At 40.4% G+C, this 24,174-nt stretch overlaps 1 protein-coding gene across 2 annotated transcripts in view; it reads right to left on the bottom strand.

Moving 5' to 3' along the window:
* Positions 1–24,174, bottom strand: part of LOC122481871 (SPHK1 interactor, AKAP domain containing) — a 162,597-nt gene that overhangs the window by 34,993 nt on the left and 103,430 nt on the right. For both annotated transcript variants that reach the window (XM_043578053.1, XM_043578054.1), the window contains exons 4-5: positions 7,053–7,112; positions 5,087–5,221 (exon numbers count right to left, since the gene is read on the bottom strand). In XM_043578053.1, the coding sequence (XP_043433988.1) occupies positions 5,087–5,221; positions 7,053–7,112 (195 nt within the window). The remainder of the gene's footprint in view (positions 1–5,086; positions 5,222–7,052; positions 7,113–24,174) is intronic.

The raw sequence follows: 24,174 nt of genomic DNA on the forward strand, positions 1-24,174 counted from the left end.
TTTTTTTAGAGTTTATTTGCTTTGAGAGAGAGAGAGAGAGAGAGAGAGAGAGAGAGAGGAGAAGGGGCAGAGAGAGAGGGAGAGAGAATCCCAAGCAGAGTCTGCACTGTCAGTTCAGAGCCTGATGCAGGGCTTGATCCAATGAACTGTGAGATCATGACCTGAGCCCAAATCAAGAGCCAGATGCTTAACTGACTGAGCCACCCAGGTGCGCTCTGACCTTACTTTTCAAAGTGTGGGTCGTATGTAGGCCAGCAGCCTTGGCGTGGTTTGGCAGTTTATTAGATGTGTATAATCTCAGGACCTACCTCGGAGGTACTAAATCAGAATCTGCATTTCCCAGAACTCTTTTGGTGATTCCTACATGCCTTAACATTTGAGAAGTAATGGTCTGTAGCTTTTACGGAAGTCACAAAGGGTCTGAGATCCCCCGCAATAATGAGGAAAAATTGTTGTAGAGTTAACGGTAGCTGGCGTGATTAATTTTATTTCCACTGAATTCAGACATAATACACTAACTTGAAATTTATAACATACTTTTTGGGTGTGTATTACATGCAAGGTATGCTGGTAGGTACAAACATGAATTAGATAATTCCCCAGGGGGGTGGGACACAATATATTGCCGGTGGATAAGGCATGAATAAAAATAATTACAAAGTGGAACCAAATGAAGTTATTTGTAGGTAAAAATGGCTGCGTATTGGCCATTTCATATCATTCAGATTAAATACATATGACATAAGGTTTTATATATTGTTGCAGGAGCCAAAAGAGATATTAACGAACAGTTAAATAACACCTCAAAACAAATGTAGAGAAAGAGTTGTATTAAAAATGCAATGTTCCATGGCTATTGCATTCCTAGAAAGAAAACATATTTTCTTAACAAGCTTCTTGAAAGTAAATAAACATCCCGAGAGTCTTGGGGGAATGAAGACCAAACACTATAACCTGCAAAATAATGGCAGGTATTATTATATAATTTTTATTGTAGTCTATTAAGTGTTTTGAATATCTTGTTACCTTCAACGCAAACAAGATTTCTGTGAGGCTGGTGATGTCTTTGCTCTTTTATAGAGGAGAAATCAGGCACAGAAAAACTTACTGGTCCTTTCGAGTCTACACCAATATAAAGTGGAAAGCCAGCACTGCAATCCAGATCTGTTGGATTCCTGTGTCCTTTCCAATTCTCCCCATGACTTCCTGGCCCAGTCAGCAAAACTCCAATATTAACCAAAAATGTGCAATTTGGAAAGAAGGGTGGTTTGCACCTGGACCTCCTCAAACGCACACATGCTCAGTAAAATTATGTGTTCATCTCATTGAAAGGTCAGCCGCAGGAGTAGATCTTATTATTGTACATAATAAGCATCTCAGAAAAATTTTCTTCTGGAGGAAAATAATTGCTTTTACTTGTACTTTCCACTTAGTATTTTACTTGACCATGGGCATGATGATTTTCTTTAAGATTTTCTAGAGTCTTATCCTAAGGCTCTTAAGGATGGCCTGAGGAAGGAAAATGTACCTGTTGTGGCAATTTCTTATTTGTTGCTGGCTGGTATGTATTCATTATCCTTTTGAGACACAGGTACATGGACGGTTGTGCAATGTGTTTATATACATTTAATTATATCCCAAAGAAGTAACATCTGAGAGAATGCCAGACTAAGTAAGTTGCTCTTTGAGAGCAAGATGTCCGACTCATTTACCACTGTATCCTTAACCCCCTATGCTTTGCACTTTTCCAGGTGCATAGTAAATATTTGTTGAATGAATGAATAAAGTATTTGATAAATATTTTCTTACATTTTTTCCAGTTGTACAATTGTAAAATAACATAGCGATATAAAAAAGCATGTGAGTCATTTGCTGAGCTGGAAAGATGAAGACATTGAACAATCATTTCGTAATCATCTATGAGAAAATAACAAAACTCCTCAGGAGGCAGAAAAGGCACTCTGTACACAATCCCTTGCAACAATATTACACTTCTCTTCCCCAAAGGAGAATGGATGATTACTCCTGGTGTATACAGTACTCCACCCTGGTACCTTATTTTGCTTTAAATGAAATTTTCTTTCTACTTCACCTTCCTTCAACTTTTTGGACATGGAGAGAAAATACAATTTGCATTTGAACAGTCCTTCCCAAGGTGCCTTCATGTTATTTTATGAAAATCGCTGTGACTAGTCTCTGAGAATGGAGAAAAGGTATTTTTTTAAATCTCCATGTTATAGAATAGGAAATTACAGTTGAGAGAAGTGAGGTAATTTGTTATCTGCACCACTGAACATCTTTGGCATTGTAATTTCCAGGGTCAGAGGTGCCAAGGAGCTCGTTTATTGCCTTCTTCACAGGGTCAGTGGGAACAATAGCTATGCCCTTGGGACTGCCCTTGACTCCCCCCATTAACTCAGCTCATGCTGCCTCTGCCAATATCTCCATGTTTACTTAGGAATCAACAGGTAACTGAACTTCTTGAGGCGAGGCAGCCAAATTGAGACTATCCCTAAAGAATAAATACCGGCTATGGTTGGCTAAGATGGGATTCATTATTGATATGCTGCCCCAACATTGTTAATTTATTAAAACACATGGATTGTGATATCTGAAAAAACGATGTAGGCCTTTGGGAGATGGCAGAAGGGTGAAGTGATATATAGGAAGTGATGAGGACTTTTAGAAGAGGGAAGTAGGAAACATTTAAGAGTGTTATAGCTCACAGGCAATTCTTGACGACTCCTAGGAACAAATATGCAGAATTTTAAGCATGCTTTTGATGGATGACGTTTAATAAGTCCTGATAATTTAACTTTCCCTAACCCCAATTAGTATCTGTGTTGTTTTTGTGACCCAACATCGCTCAATCTTCTTCTGTTTCTCATAGCCTGTGAGGCATCATTTTCTGGCTCACCCATAATGCCAGTGATTTCCATGGAGTTAATTCACCTAAACCCTCTGAGGTGATCACGTGACCCAGCCTGGCCAATCTGAACACTGCAATCCTCAGGCCATAGTGAGTGGTTGAGAGATAGGCACATGACACATGAGAGCCAATAGAACACAATTAGACTTTTACTGTTAGCCACCTGGAGGGGACATTCACTCTTGCTCGACTTGAACCCAAAGGGAATGGTCTTCTTATGGGAAAAGATTGATAAACATTAAAGAGAGAGAAAGCCGGAAAGAGGTCACAAGGGGAAATTCATGTCCTGATGGCACTGTTCAAGTCCCTATAATAATCTACCACTAGTTTTTTTCTTTTTAAATGTTTTATTTATTTTTAAGACAGAGAGAGACAGAGCATGACTGGGGATGGGGCAGAGAAAGACGGAGACACACAGCAGCTGAAGCAGGTTCCAGGCTCTGAGCTGTCAGCACAGAGCCCGACATGGGGCTTGAACTCACGAACTGTGAGATCATGACCTGAGCCGAAGCTGGACACTCAACCAACTGAGCCACCCAGGCGCCCCATCTACCCACTAGTTTTTTAGTTACATTCTTTTCATGCATGAGCCAATTTTCTGTCATGTTTAATTAGAAATCCTAACAGGCTTGGTACAGAAATACTCTTAAAACTCAGTTTTGGAAATTACTTTTGGTCATCATAGTTTTGCTCAATATAAAGAGAAGGCACTTAGGGCCATTTCTGTTTTCTCTTTCCAGATGATTAATTTTCTCACTAAGAATATAAATTATGAGACAGACGGAGAAGTTTGGTTCTAGTCTTAATTACCAAATTGTAATAGGCTGTGTGCAGATTTTTACAAAGCATCCGGGGTAGATGCTAGAAATAGTGGGTACGTTTCCGAGTTTTTTGGTATTTCAAAGGACTGAAGAATAAAAAAGTATTTTAAAATTTTCCAGCAAAACTAAAACCCAAGAAAGAACAATTTGGAGGAAAGCAAATGTTCACCATTTTAATCCGTAGTGGTGTTATGTGTCACTATCAGCATATCTTATTTGGGAAAAATCAACAATCTTCAATATGATGTGCCTCTAGAAATCATTACATATATATGTACATATATACATATATATATACACATATATGTATATATATATGTGTATATATATACACATATATGTATATATATATACACATATATGTATATATATACACACATATATACATGTGTCCTACATATATACATATGTGTCATACATATATACATATGTGTGTATATATATATTTGTAAATTGAACAATTTATAATTTAAAAAAATTGTCTTCAAGTAAAGAATGTTATAATGATTTCTCTAATAATAATGAACATCAGTACACTGAATGAGAAAAATAGCATCTTAATTCCTGCTTTATTTTTAGTAACATTCATTTCCTCTAGGAATTTTACTCTTTAAGTCTAGGAAACTCACATTCCACCCACGGGGCTGCAATCCTGTATTTATTACCATGACTCATTTGATCCTAAGAAATAAATAACATCCAGAAAGAAGAAATGCTGGGATGCTGGGACCATATAGTATGAATTAGAATTTTCGTATCATATGTGAAGCAGAAGATGAATCTATTTTTTTTTAATGTTTCTTTTGAGAGACAGTGAGAGCATGAGTGAAGGAGGGGCAGAGAGAGAGAGAGAGATGAAGAGAGAGAATCTCTAGCAGGCTCCAAGCTGTCAGCGTGGAGCCCAACATGGCGCTCCGTCTCCCAACTGTGAGATCGTGACCTGAGCCAAAATAAAAAGCCGGACGCTTAACTGACTGAGCCACCCAGGAGCCCCAAGATGAGTCTATTTTTGACAATCTAATGGATTTGTAGAAAACCAAGCTAAGCTGTCAATTCCCAGCATGTCTGCTCTAGTTTAAGTACAACTTAACAACATGAACTTGAGAATATAATAAATGGTAGGAGTTGAGGTAAGGGAAGCTCTGTCAAACTCTGAGTGGCATATTTAGAAGAAACACAGATAAAGACTGCTCTTGATTACAAAGAAATTTTTGAGTCCTACGCTATGGAAGCTTAAATGTGGCATCTATTTGAAGTCCGTACTGACTTGTGCCAAGAGCTGACCGTAGATAACTTATCTCTGATGAATATTTTATCAAGAGTTTACATCTCTTACCTGTGAAACTTCAAAATCTGCCTGGAGATTTCCGGATGTTAACCCACTTAGAAGAACAATTTCATTTTCTTTTGGCTGCTGGACATTCATGGAGCTGATAAGTTTTGGAAGATCTGGTGAAACGTTGACCAATTTCTGTAGAGGAAGAATCTTTATTAGTTTAGATGATTTCTTTTCACCTCCAAAACACTACCCCCAAACTACTTACTTGCAAAAATAATATACCTGAATAACTGCACCAATGATAGATTACTTAATCTACTAAGATTATTACTAGATGAAGTGTGAAGCTGAAACTTGAAGGTTTACACTGGAATAGGAAATTACTTAAACCTTTAAAAACTCTTTGCTTCTAAATATGCCAAAGTAGACATTTAATAATTACTGTCACATCACAAGTATGCATAGTAGGGGTTTTTTCTTTCCTTTAAAACTTGGAATAAGAGACTTGTTGTCTAATCATCATCTGTTTTAACAAAGTCAATAATCATGAATATCAATAATAAAATAATTTCTAACATTAATTTTGCTCTATGTACCAGGCACTGTGCTAAACTCTGCACACATGTTACACTTTAGTACATTTAATCCCCACAACACCCCCACCCCGATTAGGTACCATTACTACTTTTTTTATTTTTGCACGTAAGTAGCCTGAGGCCCAGAGAAGATGAGTTCACACAAGTTTAGGCAGCTAAGTGGATGCCAGGTTTCTACCCTTAGCTGTAGAAGAAGACTGTCTCGAATCACTCACATAAATCTTCAAACACACAGTCCTTAAGATGCCAACTTGCTTTGGTCCCTCCTTCTCTCTCTTTGACTCTGCACCACAAGTCCCCTAAACGAAATGATATGTACACGTTTTTTTAATCCCTCCAGCACTACACGGGTGAATGACGTCGGAAGCTCTGCGGAAGTCTGTAATGGATAAGCTGTATGGGCAACTGGGTTTGAGAAGCTTCAGGTGCAGCACTGGCAAGGGAACAAAAACCAAAACGAAACAAGAGCGCCTGGGTGGCTCAGTGGGTTAAGCTTCCGACTTCGGCTCAGGTCATGATCTCGCAGTTCGTAAGGTCGAGCCCCGCATCCGGCTCTGTGCTGACAGCCTGGAGCCTGCTTCGGATTCTGTGTCTCCCTCTCTCTCTGCTCCCACCCCTGATTGCACTTGTCTTTCTGTGTCTCAAAAATGAATAAATGTAAAAAAAAAAAAACCCAAAACGTTACAGGAATAACTCAGTCATCACAGGCCTGCTGTTCTGTGATGTCAAGCTGCAAATAGTGTGTTACTCTACTGTATTATGCCAAAGAGTAGGGTCAAACCATCTTCAGCTTTGGGCATGAAAGGATAATCAATTCACACCAATTAATTCTTCCTATAGGACCCCTTGTTAGCTCTCGTTCCAAAGGACTGAGGGGTCCTTCAACGTCTTGCACGTTGTCAAGGATTTACGTCGGGATCATCACAACCTCCGATGAGCCTGGAATATGTAGCTGCTGGAGAACGCACAAGTGCGAGCCCCAGATGAGTGTAGGGCTGGGAAACCAAGGTTAGAGACCAAGCGTTTCCTCAAAGCAGCAGGAAGGGGCAGACCTGAGACCCGCAGAGAAGGGCTGGTTGGTATCCAGCAGGTTGGGAAAAGCCTTGGAGACATCATCTCAGGCGGGGTGTTTGAGACAGGATGAAGATGGGGGCTGAAAAAGCCATTATCAGGCCCCGTGGGCGGGAAAAAGCGCCTGTTTGGAGAGTGGCCCTGTTATCTTGGGAAAGCAAGCATCACCAGCATAAGGAAGGCAAACTGTGGGAGGTGGCAGGGAGACGGTCAGGGAATGGGCCGTGATGACACCATCCAGCTGAAGAGTCTCCAACTAAACGAGCATCATTTATGGAAAACGTCACGTCAGCTGTCTGGTCAGTGCAGGCAGCCCTTGTCATGAGCTCCTGGGGAGTCCATGCTCCCAGCATTACCTGCTGCAGGTGCTCCGTGCTGCACGCATCCTTGTTCACATCCAGGTTCACAAAGCACACCTGAGAAAGAGGGCAAAAACAGCCATGTAAGTGAAAAACCGTGGCAGTTCTTTTAGAAGAAAGCAGGAATCCATTTGGGGAAAATGATGTAAGAATCCCGCACATTTTGTGTAGTTGATCTGATACAGAAGTGGCCGCTGTACCTTTGGGCTTCTATGCAAACCTCTAAGGCCCTCCTCACAAATCCCTGGATTCCACAGAGCGCCCCTTTCCGTTCGTGGCACAACAAACCAGACAGTCTCTTTGTATTCAAGTCCATGTAAGTCACAACAAAATCTGCAGGCTTATACAGGGTTAGCAAAACTCATGAAATAAGAAAAAAGACTTGGTCCCCCTTGAAACCTCTGTTTATAAACGCAGTGAATGTTTCTCTCCATTTCTCCCTTTTTTCCCCTCATCTTCCCTTTCTCTTCTTATTTTTAATACAGTGCAGGAAAAGTGGATTTCTCTTTGTTTCAGGGTTTTAGCTGATTTATTTAATCCTGCTGTATAGTTTGCCTCTTTTTAGCCATCTTAAATAAGTGTCTGAATAGGCTGAGTATGAAAACCACAGTGACAACATTAAAAAAGAATTCAGAACAACAGTAAGAGAATGGTTGTAGTTTAAAGCTCAAACACGGCACAAGAAAAAAATCTACTATGGGCATTCACATGGAGATGGGGAGAAGAAAACTTAGAGAACAAAGAGGTGAGATGTATTCTTTTTTCCCTCTGAAATTAATTAATTAATGAACTTGAGTATAGTTGGCACATAATGTTTTATCAGTTTCAGGTGTACATAGTGATTAAAGTTTCTTATTCTTAACAAGTTAATTTGCCCATATAAAACTGATAAAATTAATTATTTGGATAGTTAGTCAGACGTTTGGGCTTATGTCAATTCCTGGAAGCATATGCGCCCTTCTGATTTCAGTTAGTTGTTCGGGGTCATGATTTCCTAGAGTCCATCTTTTTCTTTTTGAGGTTTAATAAGAAAACATAATTGAAAGACTTTGGGTAAGTCTTTAAGAACTACGTAGTTAGGGGCGCATGGGGGGCTCAGTCAGTTAAGTGCCCAACTCTTGATTTTTGCTCAGGTCATGATCCCGGGGTTGTGGGATAGAACCCTGTGTTGGGCTCTGCACTGAGCATGGAGCCTGCTTAAGACTTTCTTTCTCTTTCCCTTTCCTCCTCTCTCCAGCTTGCACTCTCTCTCTCTCTCTCTCTCTCTCTCTATATATATATATATATAAAATAAATTAAAAATAAAAAAAGAACTACAATAGTTATACATTGCTAAATTTTTGTAAAGATCACTACTGTTTTACTTCCCATCAATGGAAGGTTTTCTGGATTTCTGAACTCACAATATCCTTGCAGCATATCCCTAGGATACACTATCTGCTTGTTAAGAACAACCTGATGGGCATTTGGGGGAAGAAAGGGCATGAACCGCCATCCACATTCTCACTTAGAGGTTCTCCTCCTTCGGCTTAATAAGATGGCTAAATAGGGAGGATTTAGCTCTGGGCATGAGCTCCTGTAGGGGCAGCACAAATGGAGACATAAATAGTAGATGGTGCTTGGAAGGAGTGCACGGCTTAGAGCAGTTTGCAAATACTCATGCAATAATCGGAACTTTGCCCTTGGAAGACTGGTTCAATGTCTATGAGTCCTCAGGGGCATTGAATAACATGCAGCTAGAACTGCAGTTGCTGAATTGATTAGACGGTTTTCCATTCACCTTGAAGAAAGGTGGGTGACCTTGACTCGGGCATCACAAGGCTCTTCTTTCACAGTGGCAGAGGACAAAGCAGAAACCAAAGCGAGGCATCTATAATAACTACTTCTCTGCCCACTGATACTGTCTTTTGTTCTCTGAAGATGGGCTTTCTTTTTATTCATTCTGGATTGTCATGTAAAACTCTGCCTACATTTGGAAGAAACCCTTCACACTTGCCAGCTGGGCCGAGACTAGAACAAAGTCAGACATAAACCAATCGCTTGCTTACACTTGGCACACGGATCTTTCCAGATCTTGGTGGGAGAGGATGATCTAGGTTTTTAAGGGCTTGATGTACATATGAGGTCTGAAGACCTTTTTACAAAAAAGAGTAACAAAATCAAAAATTCTAAATTACAAGTGACAGTGGATACTCATTTATTTAGAAGAAATCATTCACAAATACCAAATTTAAAAGAGGTAACAAACATCACAAACATGACAACTTCCAGAAAAAAAGACATTTTAACTAATCTACTACCTAATACACCTCCATAATACTTTTTGTCTACATTTCTGGCTTCATATGATGGTAGTTCTATAACATTTTCCCTGGATAGAAAAGAAACATAATTCAGTCTTAACCTAATACTGTTGGTAGATTTTTTTCAACTTCACTAAGTTTTATTGATAATATTTTATACATTTTCCAAGTTATCAAATTCAGTGGGAAACCACTCTAAAAGTTCTTTCATATAGGAGTTGTTGTAGGCATGCTCATTACTTGTTATACCGCTACAAGTCTACAAACATGAGAATTTGGCTATATTCTCCTCTTGTTTGATTCTCATTTAAAAAGAAAAAAAAAAGGCACGGTGCAATTATAATTTTTCAATGTTATCAAACAAATTTCCTCCAGGAGAGAACTTCTGTGTTGACCAGGCATCAGTGAGAAACCAGTCTTGTCTTTATAAGTTCACATGTCTGATGACGGGAAGAATTCTCCGCAGAATAGCTTCTGCCCTATAAACCTTGTTTTCTCTCCACTATCTATATATTTCCAGTAGGACGTATTTACATTGTGAAACCATTTCTGACCTGACACCTACATGTCTCAATCAATGTCTGGCTGAGTTGCCACTGTTGATGGTAAAGGTATTCCTGGGAGCCATTATTACATGTGTATGGCTAGCAATTGCCTAACTATATACAGAAGTGACCTCAAATTGTATAAAAATATCTTATGTATACACAACCCCACAATTTCCTTCAAGTCAGACCCCACACACGTCTGCGGTCACTCCAATGACCCTCAACATAATAAAAGGTAGTGGGGAGTCTCATTGGAAGGAGACCATTGTAGTTAAAAGATCTTCCTTTTGAAAATTTTGAAAATTTTACAAGCATATAACCACTTGAGCTTGTGGGTTACAAGCATATAACCACTTGAGCTTCCCTTGTGGGGAAGGCTGCTGTCCCGAAATTCCACAGCCAGCCGAAGCTTCTTTGAGCTGGTGAAAATCAGAGTCCCGTTGCGCTCCCGGGGCTCCTCAAAGATGGTTTCAAAGGTCCTCCTGGTTGTAGGTGACTGATAATTCTTGTTGGTATAAATTTCTTCTAAGCTGAACTCCTTCTTGTTCAACCTGATTGGTCGAGGCAGTCCCATTGGTGTAAGGTTTGGCTGAGGATGGACTGGTGTCCTGCGTATTCTGAATCGAGAAACCTTGACTTTTGAGGAGCCCTGACTTTTAGGCTCTGAATTTTAGGCTTTAGAGTGAATCCACTTCATGCCAAAATGGTCTGTGTAATGGTGTTCCTCTCCAAATGTTCACTCTCTGAGGCCTTGGTTTCTTTATGGAGATGTAGGCACCCACTAAGACCGAACTCCAAGTGGAGAATGTGACAAGCTTGTGTCCAGAAGAGTTGGGGAATGGTGGGTATGGGGTAGGAGGTTGTGCAAGGTGAGGAGAGGGGGAAATGCGCCTCATTTCCGAGGGGTGTGGTTTTGGTGCTGGGTTCTGAGAAGACAAACGATGCGCGTCATTGTTCTTGTTCTCAGGGAGTTACGGTCTGAAGGCAGAACACATTCTTTGAATCTATGAAGAATATTATTACAGAAGTGACAAGCCTGCCATTACACACATGGTGGAGAAGGAAAGTGGGAAAATGTGGTCAACCACCAATGGCATTGCAGAGAAGGCCGGATTTGAGGTGAGCAGGCAGGACAAATTTACAATGGCGCAAACCATGAACGGATGATCTCCCCCACTGCCCCCATCAGCCCCAGCTGAGTGAGGGCGAGAGGCTCTGAATTAAGCACAAGGTGAAGAGAGGGAGAAGAAAGGGGCCGCGATGACCAAGGTGAGGGGCACATCCTAGAGAAATTCCAGAAGTGAGGCCCAAGTTGGTGAGCAATATGCCTATCTTTCTACGCTATGAAGAAGCTGGGCATAACTCAGCAGACTTTTTAAATTTTTTTTTTCAACTTTTTTTATTTTTATTTTTTGGGACAGAGAGAGACAGAGCATGAACGGGGGAGGGGCAGAGAGAGAGGGAGACACAGAATCGGAAACAGGCTCCAGGCTCCGAGCCATCAGCCCAGAGCCTGACGCGGGGCTCGAACTCACGGACCGCGAGATCGTGACCTGGCTGAAGTTGGATGCTTAACCGACTGCGCCACCCAGGCGCCCCTCAGCAGACTTTTTAAAGAGGGGAGGTAAAGAGGAACTCTTCATTGTATGCTGGACTCCCAGTGCCGTAAGAGTTGAGAAAGACCCGAGGGTTAGAATTTCCCTTCCAACAAGTAAGGCTGTTCCCTGTGTTGTTGCAGGAGGGTATAAAGAAACAATTGGTGATGGAAGTTGAAAAGAAGTTTCTGGGGGTTTCGGGTGAGTGTTTTATGTGACTAAAATAAGACAGCCTGGGAGATTCTGCATTATGGTTCTATGGGCCGTGTGTTGAAAGGGGTCCCTTCAGCAGAGAGAATGCTGCAGGCAGGGAAGCTGAATGTCTGAGATACCAGTCACCTGGGAATAAGATGTAACCTTTCTGTGTTGACTCTTCATCTCGGTCTGGGGTGATGCTACTGAGTCATCTGTAAAATGCCCGAATGTGCAAATCCAAAAATACCAAATGATCCAGAGAAATGTTGTTTTAAAGTATGTGTGTTTACTTAATAATCTCTTGAGCACCGTTTATTTCCCTTCAGCCTTCGCTAGATGGTTTATTCACGAAGGCAGGCCTTGCTGGTCACTGAATTCTTAGTGTTTAGCGAAGCCTGGCATTGGGTAGGTGCTTAATAAATGCTTGTTGATCGACGCATAGGCACGAATAGAGTGGAAGCACTGTCTCAGGTGTTACAAGCATCTTACCCGTAATAATTATTTTCCTTATTTATGTAGTGAATTCCAATGTTATCAGTAAACAAAGCTGTCTTCCAATAAGGACACAAGGGAATAGACAGTGAAGTTTATAGAATTAACTGAACTAATGTTAATCCAGCAATTGGTACTGTTTAAAGTACTTAGATTGGCTTCTTTGTTCTGTGATTAAGGCTTTGCTAAAAAACAGAAAAAAGCAAAAATTGAGAACCAGAATCGGTAATAAATACGGGTAAAAGGTATTAACATTTTTCTTGCAATAGAAGCTCCTTTTCTCTTCATATAAAATACCTTTCGTGTTGTCTGTTTGTGTCCCGTTCAGAGCACCTGCAGACATGCTCAGCCGAGATAGACGGAAACACACATCATCCCCGAGAGAACACAGACCCTTCTTTTCTTGCCTACCTAACAAAGTGAATTTTGTGGTTTTACGTACCTTTCAAATGCAAACGCCTCTCTTCTGTCATTACCACAGTTTTAAAACAAAAGGTTGGAAGAGTAAGTATCACCGAGAAAATGATGCCACTTTATGACTGTGGGCATAATCTAATCAAATAGTCTTCAAAAGTTATTTGTCGATCCTAACATTCTGCTGCTATTTCTTCTGCTTATGGATTATTTAGTCAAGCAATACCAATTATTTATTTCACTGTAGGTCCCTTTTCATAAATGGAGGAGATTATAGGCATGTTATAAAATAGTATTTCACTAAGAAATTCTAGAAAACAGTGATATAAGACCTATTTTGGTCCAGAAAAAGGTTTGGTGAGAAAAAGGTTAACATTCAAATGTAGTAAAACAGGAAAAAAGAAATAATTTGAAGTGGATTGTAGCCCACAGCATCTTCTGTGAGTTAATTGCACTTATTGAATAGCTTTAAATATTTATTATTTATTTATTGTAGAAGTCAGACAAAAGCAATTTTAAGTCAGACAAAAAAGTGTCAGACAAAAGACATACCGTATGTCATGCATGTAACAGGTTTGACATTTTGAACAGAAACCAGAGAAAAAGAACTGGTGACGACTGTCAGGGGCAAACTCCCACTGCACGTGGACAGTTTTTTTTTTCTTTTTAATTTGAGAGAGAGAGAGAAGGGGGCGGGGATCACGAGTGGGGCAGGGGTGCAGGGAGACGGAGAATCTCAAGCAGCCTCCATGCCCAACACAGAGCCCTGCCGTGGGGCTTGATCTCACAACCATGAGATCATGACCTGAGCCGAGATCAAGAGTCGGTTGCTCAACTGGCTGAGCCACCCCGGCGCCCCTGTATGTGGACAGTTTTATTTTTGCATGGGCCCTTCAGGTGGTTAATGTAATAGTTGAGGAATGTCATCGCATTATACATCCAGGAGCGCCAAAAGGCGCCCAGAGGCTGCATGCCAGCAGGGCTTTTAATCCAGGGTTCTGGGCCTTTGACTTCTGCTGGGTATTGTCATCGCTCCTGATGTCAGCTGAATCCTGTGAAGGCGGTCATTCTATCTGGAGGCACTGCTTCGAAAAGGTTAACCAGAAGCATCATGTCAAATCGCCTTGAAAATCTCGGCATTTGCATGCTTACTATGACCAAATATACACTTAAGCTTTAACTCAGAAGAAACTCAGTCCCTTCCTTCCGCGGCTTCCAACAATGCAGCCATCTGGCCATGCGGAAAGGATGGGACCTCTTTGTTTGACGGTATTAAAATGCCCATCTACGCATCTTCCAAAGAAAAAAACGGCCTCATTTCTTACCCCAGCCGAAAGACGCCTACTAGATTCAGGATCGTGGGCCAAAATTCTCTGTGAAGGCATATGGCATTTTTCCGGATGAGTAGTTTAGACTGATGATAAGTAAAATGGCAATTTAGGCATCAACGTTGTTATGTCATGATGCTGTCAGACATTCTCAAACACACCCAATGTTTGGAATGATAACGGTATTTGTATCCAGTTACTATTGCTTTAAAATGATTGCAGAGATCACACAAAATGAAATACAAAATGTTACTTACACTGAAGACTGTCAAATCTCTCTGCTTTTCAAACTGTCAATATTTTTTAAAAATATCTTAGAATCGCTGTTTTGAGGAAAGCTAGTCAAGCATTTTGTGACGAGAGAGTCAGTGAAAGGTACTGGAATTTCTAAACTGTGTCAGATAGTCTAGCCGTACATCCAGCCAATTTTATCGTTAACCTAAAAAATAAAGAAGTATGCTACTCTATTGTTTATTTTCCCACTATTTTTGTTGTGTCAAAAACCACTTCTTTTGGAGAAAAAGGAAATACTTAGATACAATATCTGGTATACATTTACCAGTTGAAGAACACACTGTATTTAAATTTCCATTTTAAAGATGTGCTTTACTGAGATGTAATTCACATGTGAATTACCCCTTTAAAGTATACTTCAGTGGTTTTTTAAAAAAAATTTTTTTTAACGTTTATTTATTTTTGAGACAGACAGAGACAGAGCATGAACAGGGGAGGGTCAGAGAGAGGGAGACACAGAATCTGAAACAGGCTCCAGGCTCTGAGCTGTCAGCACAGAGCCTGACACGGGGCTCGAACTCACAGACCACGAGATCTTGACCCAAGGCGAAGTCGGCTGCTTAACCGACTGAGCCACCCAGGCGCCCACTTCAGTGGTTTTTAATACATTCCCAGGATTGTGCAACCATCACCACAATTAACTTTAGAATATTTCTTCACCCACGAAAGAAGATGTATCTATGAGCAGTTAGTCTCCCTTTCTCCCCGCAAATCCCCCAACCCCCAGCCCTAGGCAACCACTAATCTACTTTCCATCTCCACACATTGACCTATTTTGGACATTTCATATAACCAGAGTCGCTCAATATGTGTTTTTTTTCTGATGACTGATATAACATCATTTTTTAAACAACGTATCGACTGGACAATTCTATACAGTAGGCTGCGTTCACTGCGATAAGTCTAATCACTATCTGTCACCATCCAGCTTATTACAATATTACTGACTATATTCTCTCTATTGAGCTTTTCACCTCTGTGGCTTATTTATTTTATAACTGGAAGTTTATACCTTTTAATCCCCTTCACCTATTTCACCCATCCCCCTACCCACCTCCCTTTGGGCATACCTACATAAAAGCTTCTTGACTATAACTGTCGTCTCTTGTCTCCTTAGTGATGAGAGCTTTCTCCCGTCATCTCCTCCCACTGAAAAGGGTAGTATTAAGGAAAAATGATGCCCAAGGATGGTGGGGGCAGAGATGAGTCAAATTTCCCTTGGAACAGAATTTATCTGGGCACTCTACCTTGCTTGTATGTTAAATTGAAGGGAAAAAGAATGCATAGGATAGACTTGTTTCCACTTTGTTTACTTTGTCTTTCACAGAGGTTATTTAGATTTCCAATGCATAAAGAGCTGAGATAAACTTCTGGACTCTCAGGATTCATGCTCTGGTATAGTGCAGGCAAAGAAAAGCCAAATGTTGATCAAATATCAAGCAGATAAATTATTATAGACATCACTGATGATGGTGAAGGATCTTCCATTCATCAGCAAAGATTTGGTTTCTTTGGGAATCAAGATGACCTTTCAACTCTTCACTTTGCCTCCTGTAAGTAAGCCAGATTTCAGAGAGCCACGGGAATCATCATCAAGTTTAATAGGGAAAATTCTTTTCTAAGGTGTGTGGAGCATGTATTGAGCAGGGGGAAGTAGTCAGAGGATTCATGTCTTCTGATCGGTGAGCTAGACCTCAGGAGGTGGTTAGTTGAGATGATCTGTTTGCTGACCCTAAATCACTCATGTCTAGAACATGAAATTCTTATCCATTATCAAGTTAAATATGATGATTCTGTACATCTCATCCTTTGACATTCATTGTGTCTACACTGCTGTTTTAAAAAAATAAGTTCTTACCACTTTCTTGGATGCTATCTGTTCAAAAAATTTAACTCTCCTTAATCTGGATAAGTATGCTCCAGTGAAAGCATGACAGAGAAAACAGGGCTATTCCTGAGGCATGGAAGTCAGGAATAACCCAGATCCCCAAAGTATGAACTGTCACGATCAAAGAACTAACAGCAAAGAACTGGAGAAGCAAATAGGCCATGTGACAAGAAAAAAATTCTAGTTTTCCCATCTTTGACAATACTCCTATTTTCCTTTGAGAGGACACATCATTGTTCAGAGAGAGGAAGGCAAACTGTGAGAGGCTGTTAAATACAGAGAACAAACTAAGGGTTGCTGGAGGGGAGGCGGGTGGGAGGATGGGCTAAATGGGTGATGGGCATTAAGGAGGACACTGGTTGGCATGAGTACTGGGTATTACATGTGACTGACGAATCACTAAATTCTACTCCTGAAACCAATACTACACTATCTGTTAACTAACTTGAATTTAAATTAAAACAATTCTGTAAGTGGGGCGCCTGGGTGGCTCAGTCGGGTTAAGCGTCCGACTTTGGCTCAGGTCATGATCTCGCGGTTTGTGAATCTGAGCCTCACGTCGGGCTCTGTGCTGACAGCTCAGAGTCTGGAGCCTGCGTCAGATTCTGTGTCTCCCCTTCTCTCTGCCCCTCCCATGCTCATGCTCCGTCTCTCTCTGTTTCTCAATAATACATAAATGTTAAAATTTTTCAAGAAAAAATTCTGTAAGTTTCACCAAAAACAATGGAAGGAACTCCAGAGTAAATGACTTAATCATGTCATCTCCTTGGCTGACCCTTGGGAGAATATTCTCCCCTTACATGGCTGGAACAGTCTCTCATCTTTGAGACACAATAGTGTGGGGGAGGCAGGAGGTTGTGCTTTGCCTACAGAGAAGCCGAGCTTCAAAGCCAGCTCTGTCCTTGCTTGATTCTAGTCTACGGAGGGATAATGAAATGCTCTGGAGAATGTCTACGAAGACTACATGAAACATAAAGTAAAGAACATCAGAGCAAATTGGATGACATTTCACTGATTTCTGGGTTATTGTCTATAAGGGTGAATTATTTGAAATTGCTGCTCTTAGATCACACAAAAATGGCACTTTCATAAGGCCCAATCTAAATAATTTGAGAGGGAATATTTATAAAGTGCAGCTATTTCTGACAACGTAAAGCAATTAAAATTTGGGTCCTTGCACATAGCCCCTCCCTCTTCTGCCCAGATCTTTTTCACTTGGTATAAATCTTTGTTCCTGCTTAATTACCGAAACATTATTTATTGATGAACAACATTAAATTATTTTTTCTAAGTCTTTATTACTTATGTTTGGACCATGTATTAGTACAGAGTGCTACATTGGTTTTCAGGGATATAAGAGATTTGATGAAGAAATGCCTTCCTTCTTATTCCCAGAAGTAGTTACGACTTAATTCATCAAAATTCACGCCATGGGTAGAGTGCTGCCTTACTCCACACCATGAAACCAGTGGATGATTGCAACAGACATGAAACTGGGAGCCAATGGCATACATGGGAGTAAAAAAAGAAAAAAATTAAAGCGGACATGTAGGGAGGTTAAAAACATCAACTACTGCTTAATCGTTATCATTTAAGTTCCTAAATATGAATAGCGCTGTTTGAGAGAACTTACAGACCTAGACACCACAGAACCTCTTTTATGAGAAAAAGGATCTTGAATCAGAAAGAGTAAATACCAAGTTTTATGTGTACAGATCAACCACTAGAATCCGATGCATAATTTCAGTTTCTCAACACAGTACATAAATGGATATATGGATTAGCTTTACTTTAAACATTAAAAAAAGTCAGCCAGAAATGTACTTTTTGCCAGTGTTGAAAAGTGTATCTGTAAATTGACAAAAATCTTCCTTCGGATGTGACAAAACAACTCATCTTTGACTATGGCATAAGAACCAAATGCTACAGACTTGATAAATTGAATATAAACCTTGCATGGGTTTAAATGTTGTAGAAATTTGTGTTTTAACTCCTCAACTAGCTTTCATTAAGGGTTATTTCCAATTTTTCACCTTTAAAGTAATAAAAGAAAATAAACCTCCAGTGATTGCCTTTCTCCTCTCCTTAAAGCCATAGACCTTTGCACAAAAGAAAGGGGGTAGACACACACGTTTGGGGTCTGAGTACTTCAATTATTTTAGAGGAGTTGAAAAGCAAGTTAAGCACTCAAAATTATCAGGAATAAACAATAGTGAATCTAATTTTAAAATGCAAATAATTTATCTGAACTAAACATCTACCTAGCACATCTCGTATTTTTGAGAGCCAAACCCATAAACAGCTCCAAATTCTACCTCCCCAGGATGCATTGGGTATATCTGAGGGTCTTCAGTGATTAAGTGAGACTGCTGTCCGCTGGTATGGATAAAAGGTGCAAAAAACAAAAACTCAGTAGCCACTTCCAAATGCACATCCTGGGTGATGTAATGCAGGAACGTGGAGTGACTCCCTAGAGAATTTAGTACTCCAATCCAGCTGCTAACGGGGTAAAGGTATTTTTCCCTTCTTTTGAACGGATCTAGATGGACTATCCACATTGATGACTGGCACCAGAAAGCAAGTGTCACGTTCCATTTCACTGGGCTCAGTCTATTCGGCCTGTTCTAGGTCTGCATGTGAAGCCATTAGCTCAAGGCATGTGTCCCAACTACAGTCCCCACAGCTTGGATACTGAGGGCTCTTTAGAGACTCAGTTTAAGATATTCCAACACACAGGCAAGTCTTCGGAAGCAACTTGCTTTTCAGTGAAATAACTATTGAAGTCAAACCTTTGAAAAGTGGAATTTGGAAAGCTGTAGTTTGCATGCAATGAATGAATAATTAGATACAAATAATTCAAGAAACAAAAAAAAAACATGAGAGGGAACATCTATCATAAGGGAAATGATAAAAACCGCGCTTTCGTATTTGTTTCCTTCGACGATGCTTCTGATTAATTAGTAAAATATCCATGTTTCAAAAGACTTTCTGCATGATGAAGACTGTGTGTGTGTGTGTGCATGTGTGTGTGTGTGTGTGTGTGTGTGTGTGTGCGTGTGTGTCTTGGTGAAACTGACATACATGCTGATTTCTGGCTTCTTTGTCCACTTTGCTTCCCTGAACTTTATTTGTTTAAGGGAACGACTTCTGGAGAAAAGGCCCTCATAATGGAAGTGCTAATTCAAGTTAGCTCAAGCTGGTAACAAATACAGCAAGCAAATCTCTGCACACTTCAATTTGGATTATGGAATCAAGTGTTCAAAATAGGTAGGTGACTCAGAAGTTCTGAAAATACTTTCTATTCTCTAACCACTCCAAAAATCATTGACAGGAATAAGGCAGGAGCGGAGTTTTTTGTTTTTTTAAGTTTCAAGTTTCAATGTTTCTGACTTCAATCATGAAAACACTCATTAATTGGACCTCATCATTTATAGAAAAGGAGGAAAATATTTAAAAAAAATATCATTATAGGTTCCCGTCTGAGATTTTAAGTTATAGCTTTCAACTGGAGAATACTGTGAATTGCATATTGGAAGCTTTTGAAAAGCCTCCGAAAGACTCCTCTCTGTGCAAAGAGAGACAGCACTGCCCAGGTAAGGCCAGCATGGGCCGTGAAGTTCGTTCCTTTGTAATGTCTAAACCTCCTCATATCATGTCTGTGGCCGGCTAATATTTCCCACTTGAAAGGGAGGCAGAGTAAAGCTTAAGAAACATTCCTGGCCTTCAAATAGCTCCACCAAATAAATTTTAATTTCACTAGGAGTAAATGATAAGAAAACGATCAAAAGAATTAACTTTCTAAAATGTAAGTGCAAACACATACCGGAAAATGTGTTTTAGTATTTTTACTGCAGTACAGAACAACAGAATTTTAGAGAAGGAAGTGAATTTAAAAATCATCTGGCTCAACTCTTTTATCTGTAAGGAAACTGAATCCCAGGTAAGCAAAGCATACCAAATTCCATAGCTAGGTCCTTCCTTCCTTTCCTCCCTCCTTCCCTCCCTCCTTCCCTTCCTTCCTTCCTGTACTTATTCATCCTACTCACTCATTTATTCACTTAAAGAAAATTAAAGGGCAACGCTTTTATACTTGTGGAGGTAAGTACTGACATACAACAGTAAACAAGAGGGTCATGGATCCTTCTCTTCCTTATGATCTGGGGACCTAAAGTATTTATTTGTTAGAAATTAGACCACTTTAAGTGAAGACAGAGAGGAATAGATGTTAAACAGAGGTACAAGCTAAAATGATACGGAAATCCAGACAAGGGTAAAGGGTAAAGGTTTTGAGACATGGAGGTTTAGAAAGTCCAGATGGAACTTTGAACACATCAATCTAGGAAACAGTGTGGAAAGTAGATATGCTGGAAGAGAAAGCTAGCAAAATGGTAGATGAAGGTTCCATTGTCATGACAGGATTCTGTGCTTTCTATTTTAAGCGCTAGGAAGCAACTGGAAGATGATTAAAACTGTAACTTATTTTGCTTCATTGACAGCTGAAGATGGGGGTTGTCAGCTGAGGGTAGATGTCCCCTGAAATCTCCTTCAAATATCTTTAATGCTTCAAGTCACTGGCGCAAAACGGCGGCATCCTCCAGATATTTTTACAAGGCTGGCCAGCTTGCTAGAGATCAACTCTGGTGTGAAACTCAGTCACTTCTTTGGTGTTCATGGGGAAAAAATACTATTCACACCAGCCCTTTAAGTTTAGTAGAGTATCTAAATATCTTGGTCAAGAGGGGTTGTGTGTGTTTGTGTGTGTGTGTGTGTGTGTGTGTGTGTGTGTGGAGGGGTGCTGTCCCATTTACCATAACCCTGTGCTCTTCATTGTCTTCCCTTCCACCTCATCGCATCACCTACTCCCTCCTTGCTATGCCTGGACTTCAAATTCTCTATCACGCACAACTGCTTCCTTGCTGAACTCCTGACACAACCCAGGCCAGGTGAGGGATGGTCGTTGAGAACTGGACTCCAGTCCCAGCTCTGTCCCTCCTGAGCAACTTCTTAAAAGGCTCTGTGTCCTCCTCCATTAAATGAGGAGACAACAGTGTCCATCTCATCAGGTGTTTGGAAGGGTTTATGACATAGAGCTTATAAACCCTAGAAAAGTACATGCTTAATGAATATTTTTGCTTCGCTATTATTATTACTTCTCCATACACTTACCAATATGTAGTTAAAATTATCTACCTCTTTTAGATCAAAGTAATATACACACATGGTTTAAAAGTCTCCATACACTTATCAATATATTTAAAACTATCCAGCTCTTTTAAATCTAAATAATAGACACACATGGTTTAAAAGTCTGTTAATGGAAAATATTTGCCTGCTGCCCACCCAACTGTGACGCTTCCCAAACTCCTTCTTCAATTTCTTCAAGTATACTGCTATTTTTTACAAAGCTTATTTATTTATTTTGAGAGAGAGAAAGAGAGTGTGCGCATGCATGAGTGAGGGACGGGCAGACACACACACACAGAGAGAGAGAGAGAGAGAGAGAGAGAGAGAGAATCTCAAGCAGGCTCTGTGCTGGCAGCTGGGCTCGAATGGATGCTTAACTGACTGAGCCACTGAGGCGCCCCAAGTATACTGCTCTTTATTGATCACAAATGTTAGATATGGTCTCCTCACTGTAGATGAGGTTTTAGCAGTCTTAGGCTGTTATCCTTACCTCACTTTCCCTCCCCTCTCTCTTCTCCATATTTTTATGTCATAATTTTTGACAAATCAATATTTCGTGTTTGCCTTGTTGTGATCAAGTAATTTGATCAGGAGGAACCACGTTGTATATGTGATTTTCCTTTTTTCAGTAAAACGTATTCTTATTGGATTTAATTCTTGCCTTACGTAGTAGATCGAATCATTGTTCAGCCAATATTCATCCTTTCCCAACTCCATGGGAAGAATCTACTTCTCTGCTCATTAGCTTTGAATTTGGTTCTGTGACTTGCTTTGACCAATGAGATGTTAGCATAGGTAATGCAAGCCAAGGCCTGAAATGTATCTGTGTGGTGGGGTTGTCCTCTTTATACTTACCATCTTCCTTGCAGGAGCTTGTTCTGAGGCTAGCCTGCTGGGCTTAAGGGGTGTGAAGAACACAAGGAAAAGCCAAGCCCAGTCTGGGAACCCCGCAACAACCTGAAGACCCACAGGACGTATATATTCGAACACTTCTGAAACATTGTGGTTGACTCTCATACAACAAAAGCCAACTATTATACCTATTTTTTTTCGGATTAGCTTTCTATTTCACTATTATTCTTCCTTAAAATTGATTTACAAGAGCCTTAAGAATAATGGTTTTCATATCATTAAACACAACGGAACTTTTATTCACTTTTTTTCTTTAACCTGGAGACATTTTACTGAGTCCCCTACTCTCTTACTCTCATCCAGGTTGGTTTTCCTCCAGATTTCACACACAACGGTCTTCTTGGGAGTTTCCAGCTTCTATTTTGGATCTGCTGCCTTCCTTACCCAATGTCTTATTCCTTTTTTATTTCTTTATCTTTTAAATACAATTTATTGTCAAGTTAGCTAACATACAGTGTATACAGTGTGCTCTTGGCTTCAGGAGTAGATTCCCATGATTCATCACTTACATACAACACTCAGTGCTTGTCCTAAGAAGTGCCCTCCTCAATGCCCATCAGCCATTTTCCCCTCCTTCTTACACACCCCCATCAACCTTCAGTTTGTTCTCTGTATTTAAGAGTTTCTTATGGTTTGCCTCCCTCTCTGTTTGAAACTATTTTTTCCCCTTCCCTTTCCCATAGTCTTCTGTTAAGTTTCTCAAATTTCACTTATGAGTGAAAACATATCTTGCTGTTTGCAACAACATAGATGAAACTTAAGGGTATAATGCTAAGTGAAATAAATCTGTCAGAGAAAGACACATATCATATGTTTCCACCCAATGTCTTATTTCTTGATTTACTCTCATTTTGAATGTGCACATTGTCAAGTAGCTTTCTTAGAAAGGGTGCATGGAGACAGCTTTAGGCAGTGCTCATTTTGGTAAAGTCTTATTTTAATGTTTCTTCATTTTTGAGAGAAAGACAGAGCGTGAGTGTGGGGGGGGGGGCGCGGACAGAGAGGGAGACACAGCATCTGAAGCAGGCTCCAGGCTCTGAGCTGTCAGCACAGAGCCGGATGAGGGGCTAGAACCCATGAACTTTGAGGTCACGACCTGAGCCAAAGTAGGATGCTTAACCAACGGAGACACCCAGGCACCCCTTGGTAAAGTCTTACTTTAATCCTCACTTTTGATGGATAGGTTGACTGGATAAAAAATGGGCAGAAGGCATGAACAGACATTTCTCCAAAGAAGATGCACGAAAAGATGTTCGACATCACTCATCAGGGAAACACAAATCAAAACTACAATGAGATCCCCCCTCATGCCGGTTAGAATGGCCAAAATCAACAACTACAGGAAACAACAGGTGTTGGGGAGGATGCAGAGAGTGGGGAGCCCTCTAACACTTTTGGTGGGGGTGCAAACTGGTGCAGCCACTCTGGGGAACAGGATGGGGGTTCCTCAAGAAACTAAAAATAGAACTACCCTATGATCCAACAATTGTACTACTATATATTTACCCAAAGGATAGAAAAATACTGATTTAAAGGGATACATGCACCCTGATGTTTATAGCAACATTATCAACAATGACCAAATTATGGAAAGAGCCCAAATGTCCATAAACTGATGAATGGATAAAGAAGATGTGGTACACACACACACACACACACACACACACACACACAGGAATATTACTCAGCCATCAAAAAGAAGAAAATCTTCCCATTTGCAATGACATGGATGGAGCTAGAGTGTATTATGCTAAGGAAAATAAGTCAGGCAGAGACAGCCAAATGCTGCCACTGCCTGATTCAGGACCATATTCTCTGTGACCAGGAGCAAAAGTCCTTAAGCAACATCCCCAATTCCAGCTACCTCCATTCTACCCCATTCTGTGCCCAGCTCCTCCCGGCCCCACAAGCTTCATTTTCCTTTAATATCTAGAGAAATTTTAGCAAGGGGTGTGAGTCACTCCAT

The sequence above is a fragment of the Prionailurus bengalensis genome, chromosome C1 (assembly GCF_016509475.1).
Source record: "Prionailurus bengalensis isolate Pbe53 chromosome C1, Fcat_Pben_1.1_paternal_pri, whole genome shotgun sequence".
NCBI classification, from domain to species: domain Eukaryota; kingdom Metazoa; phylum Chordata; class Mammalia; order Carnivora; family Felidae; genus Prionailurus; species Prionailurus bengalensis.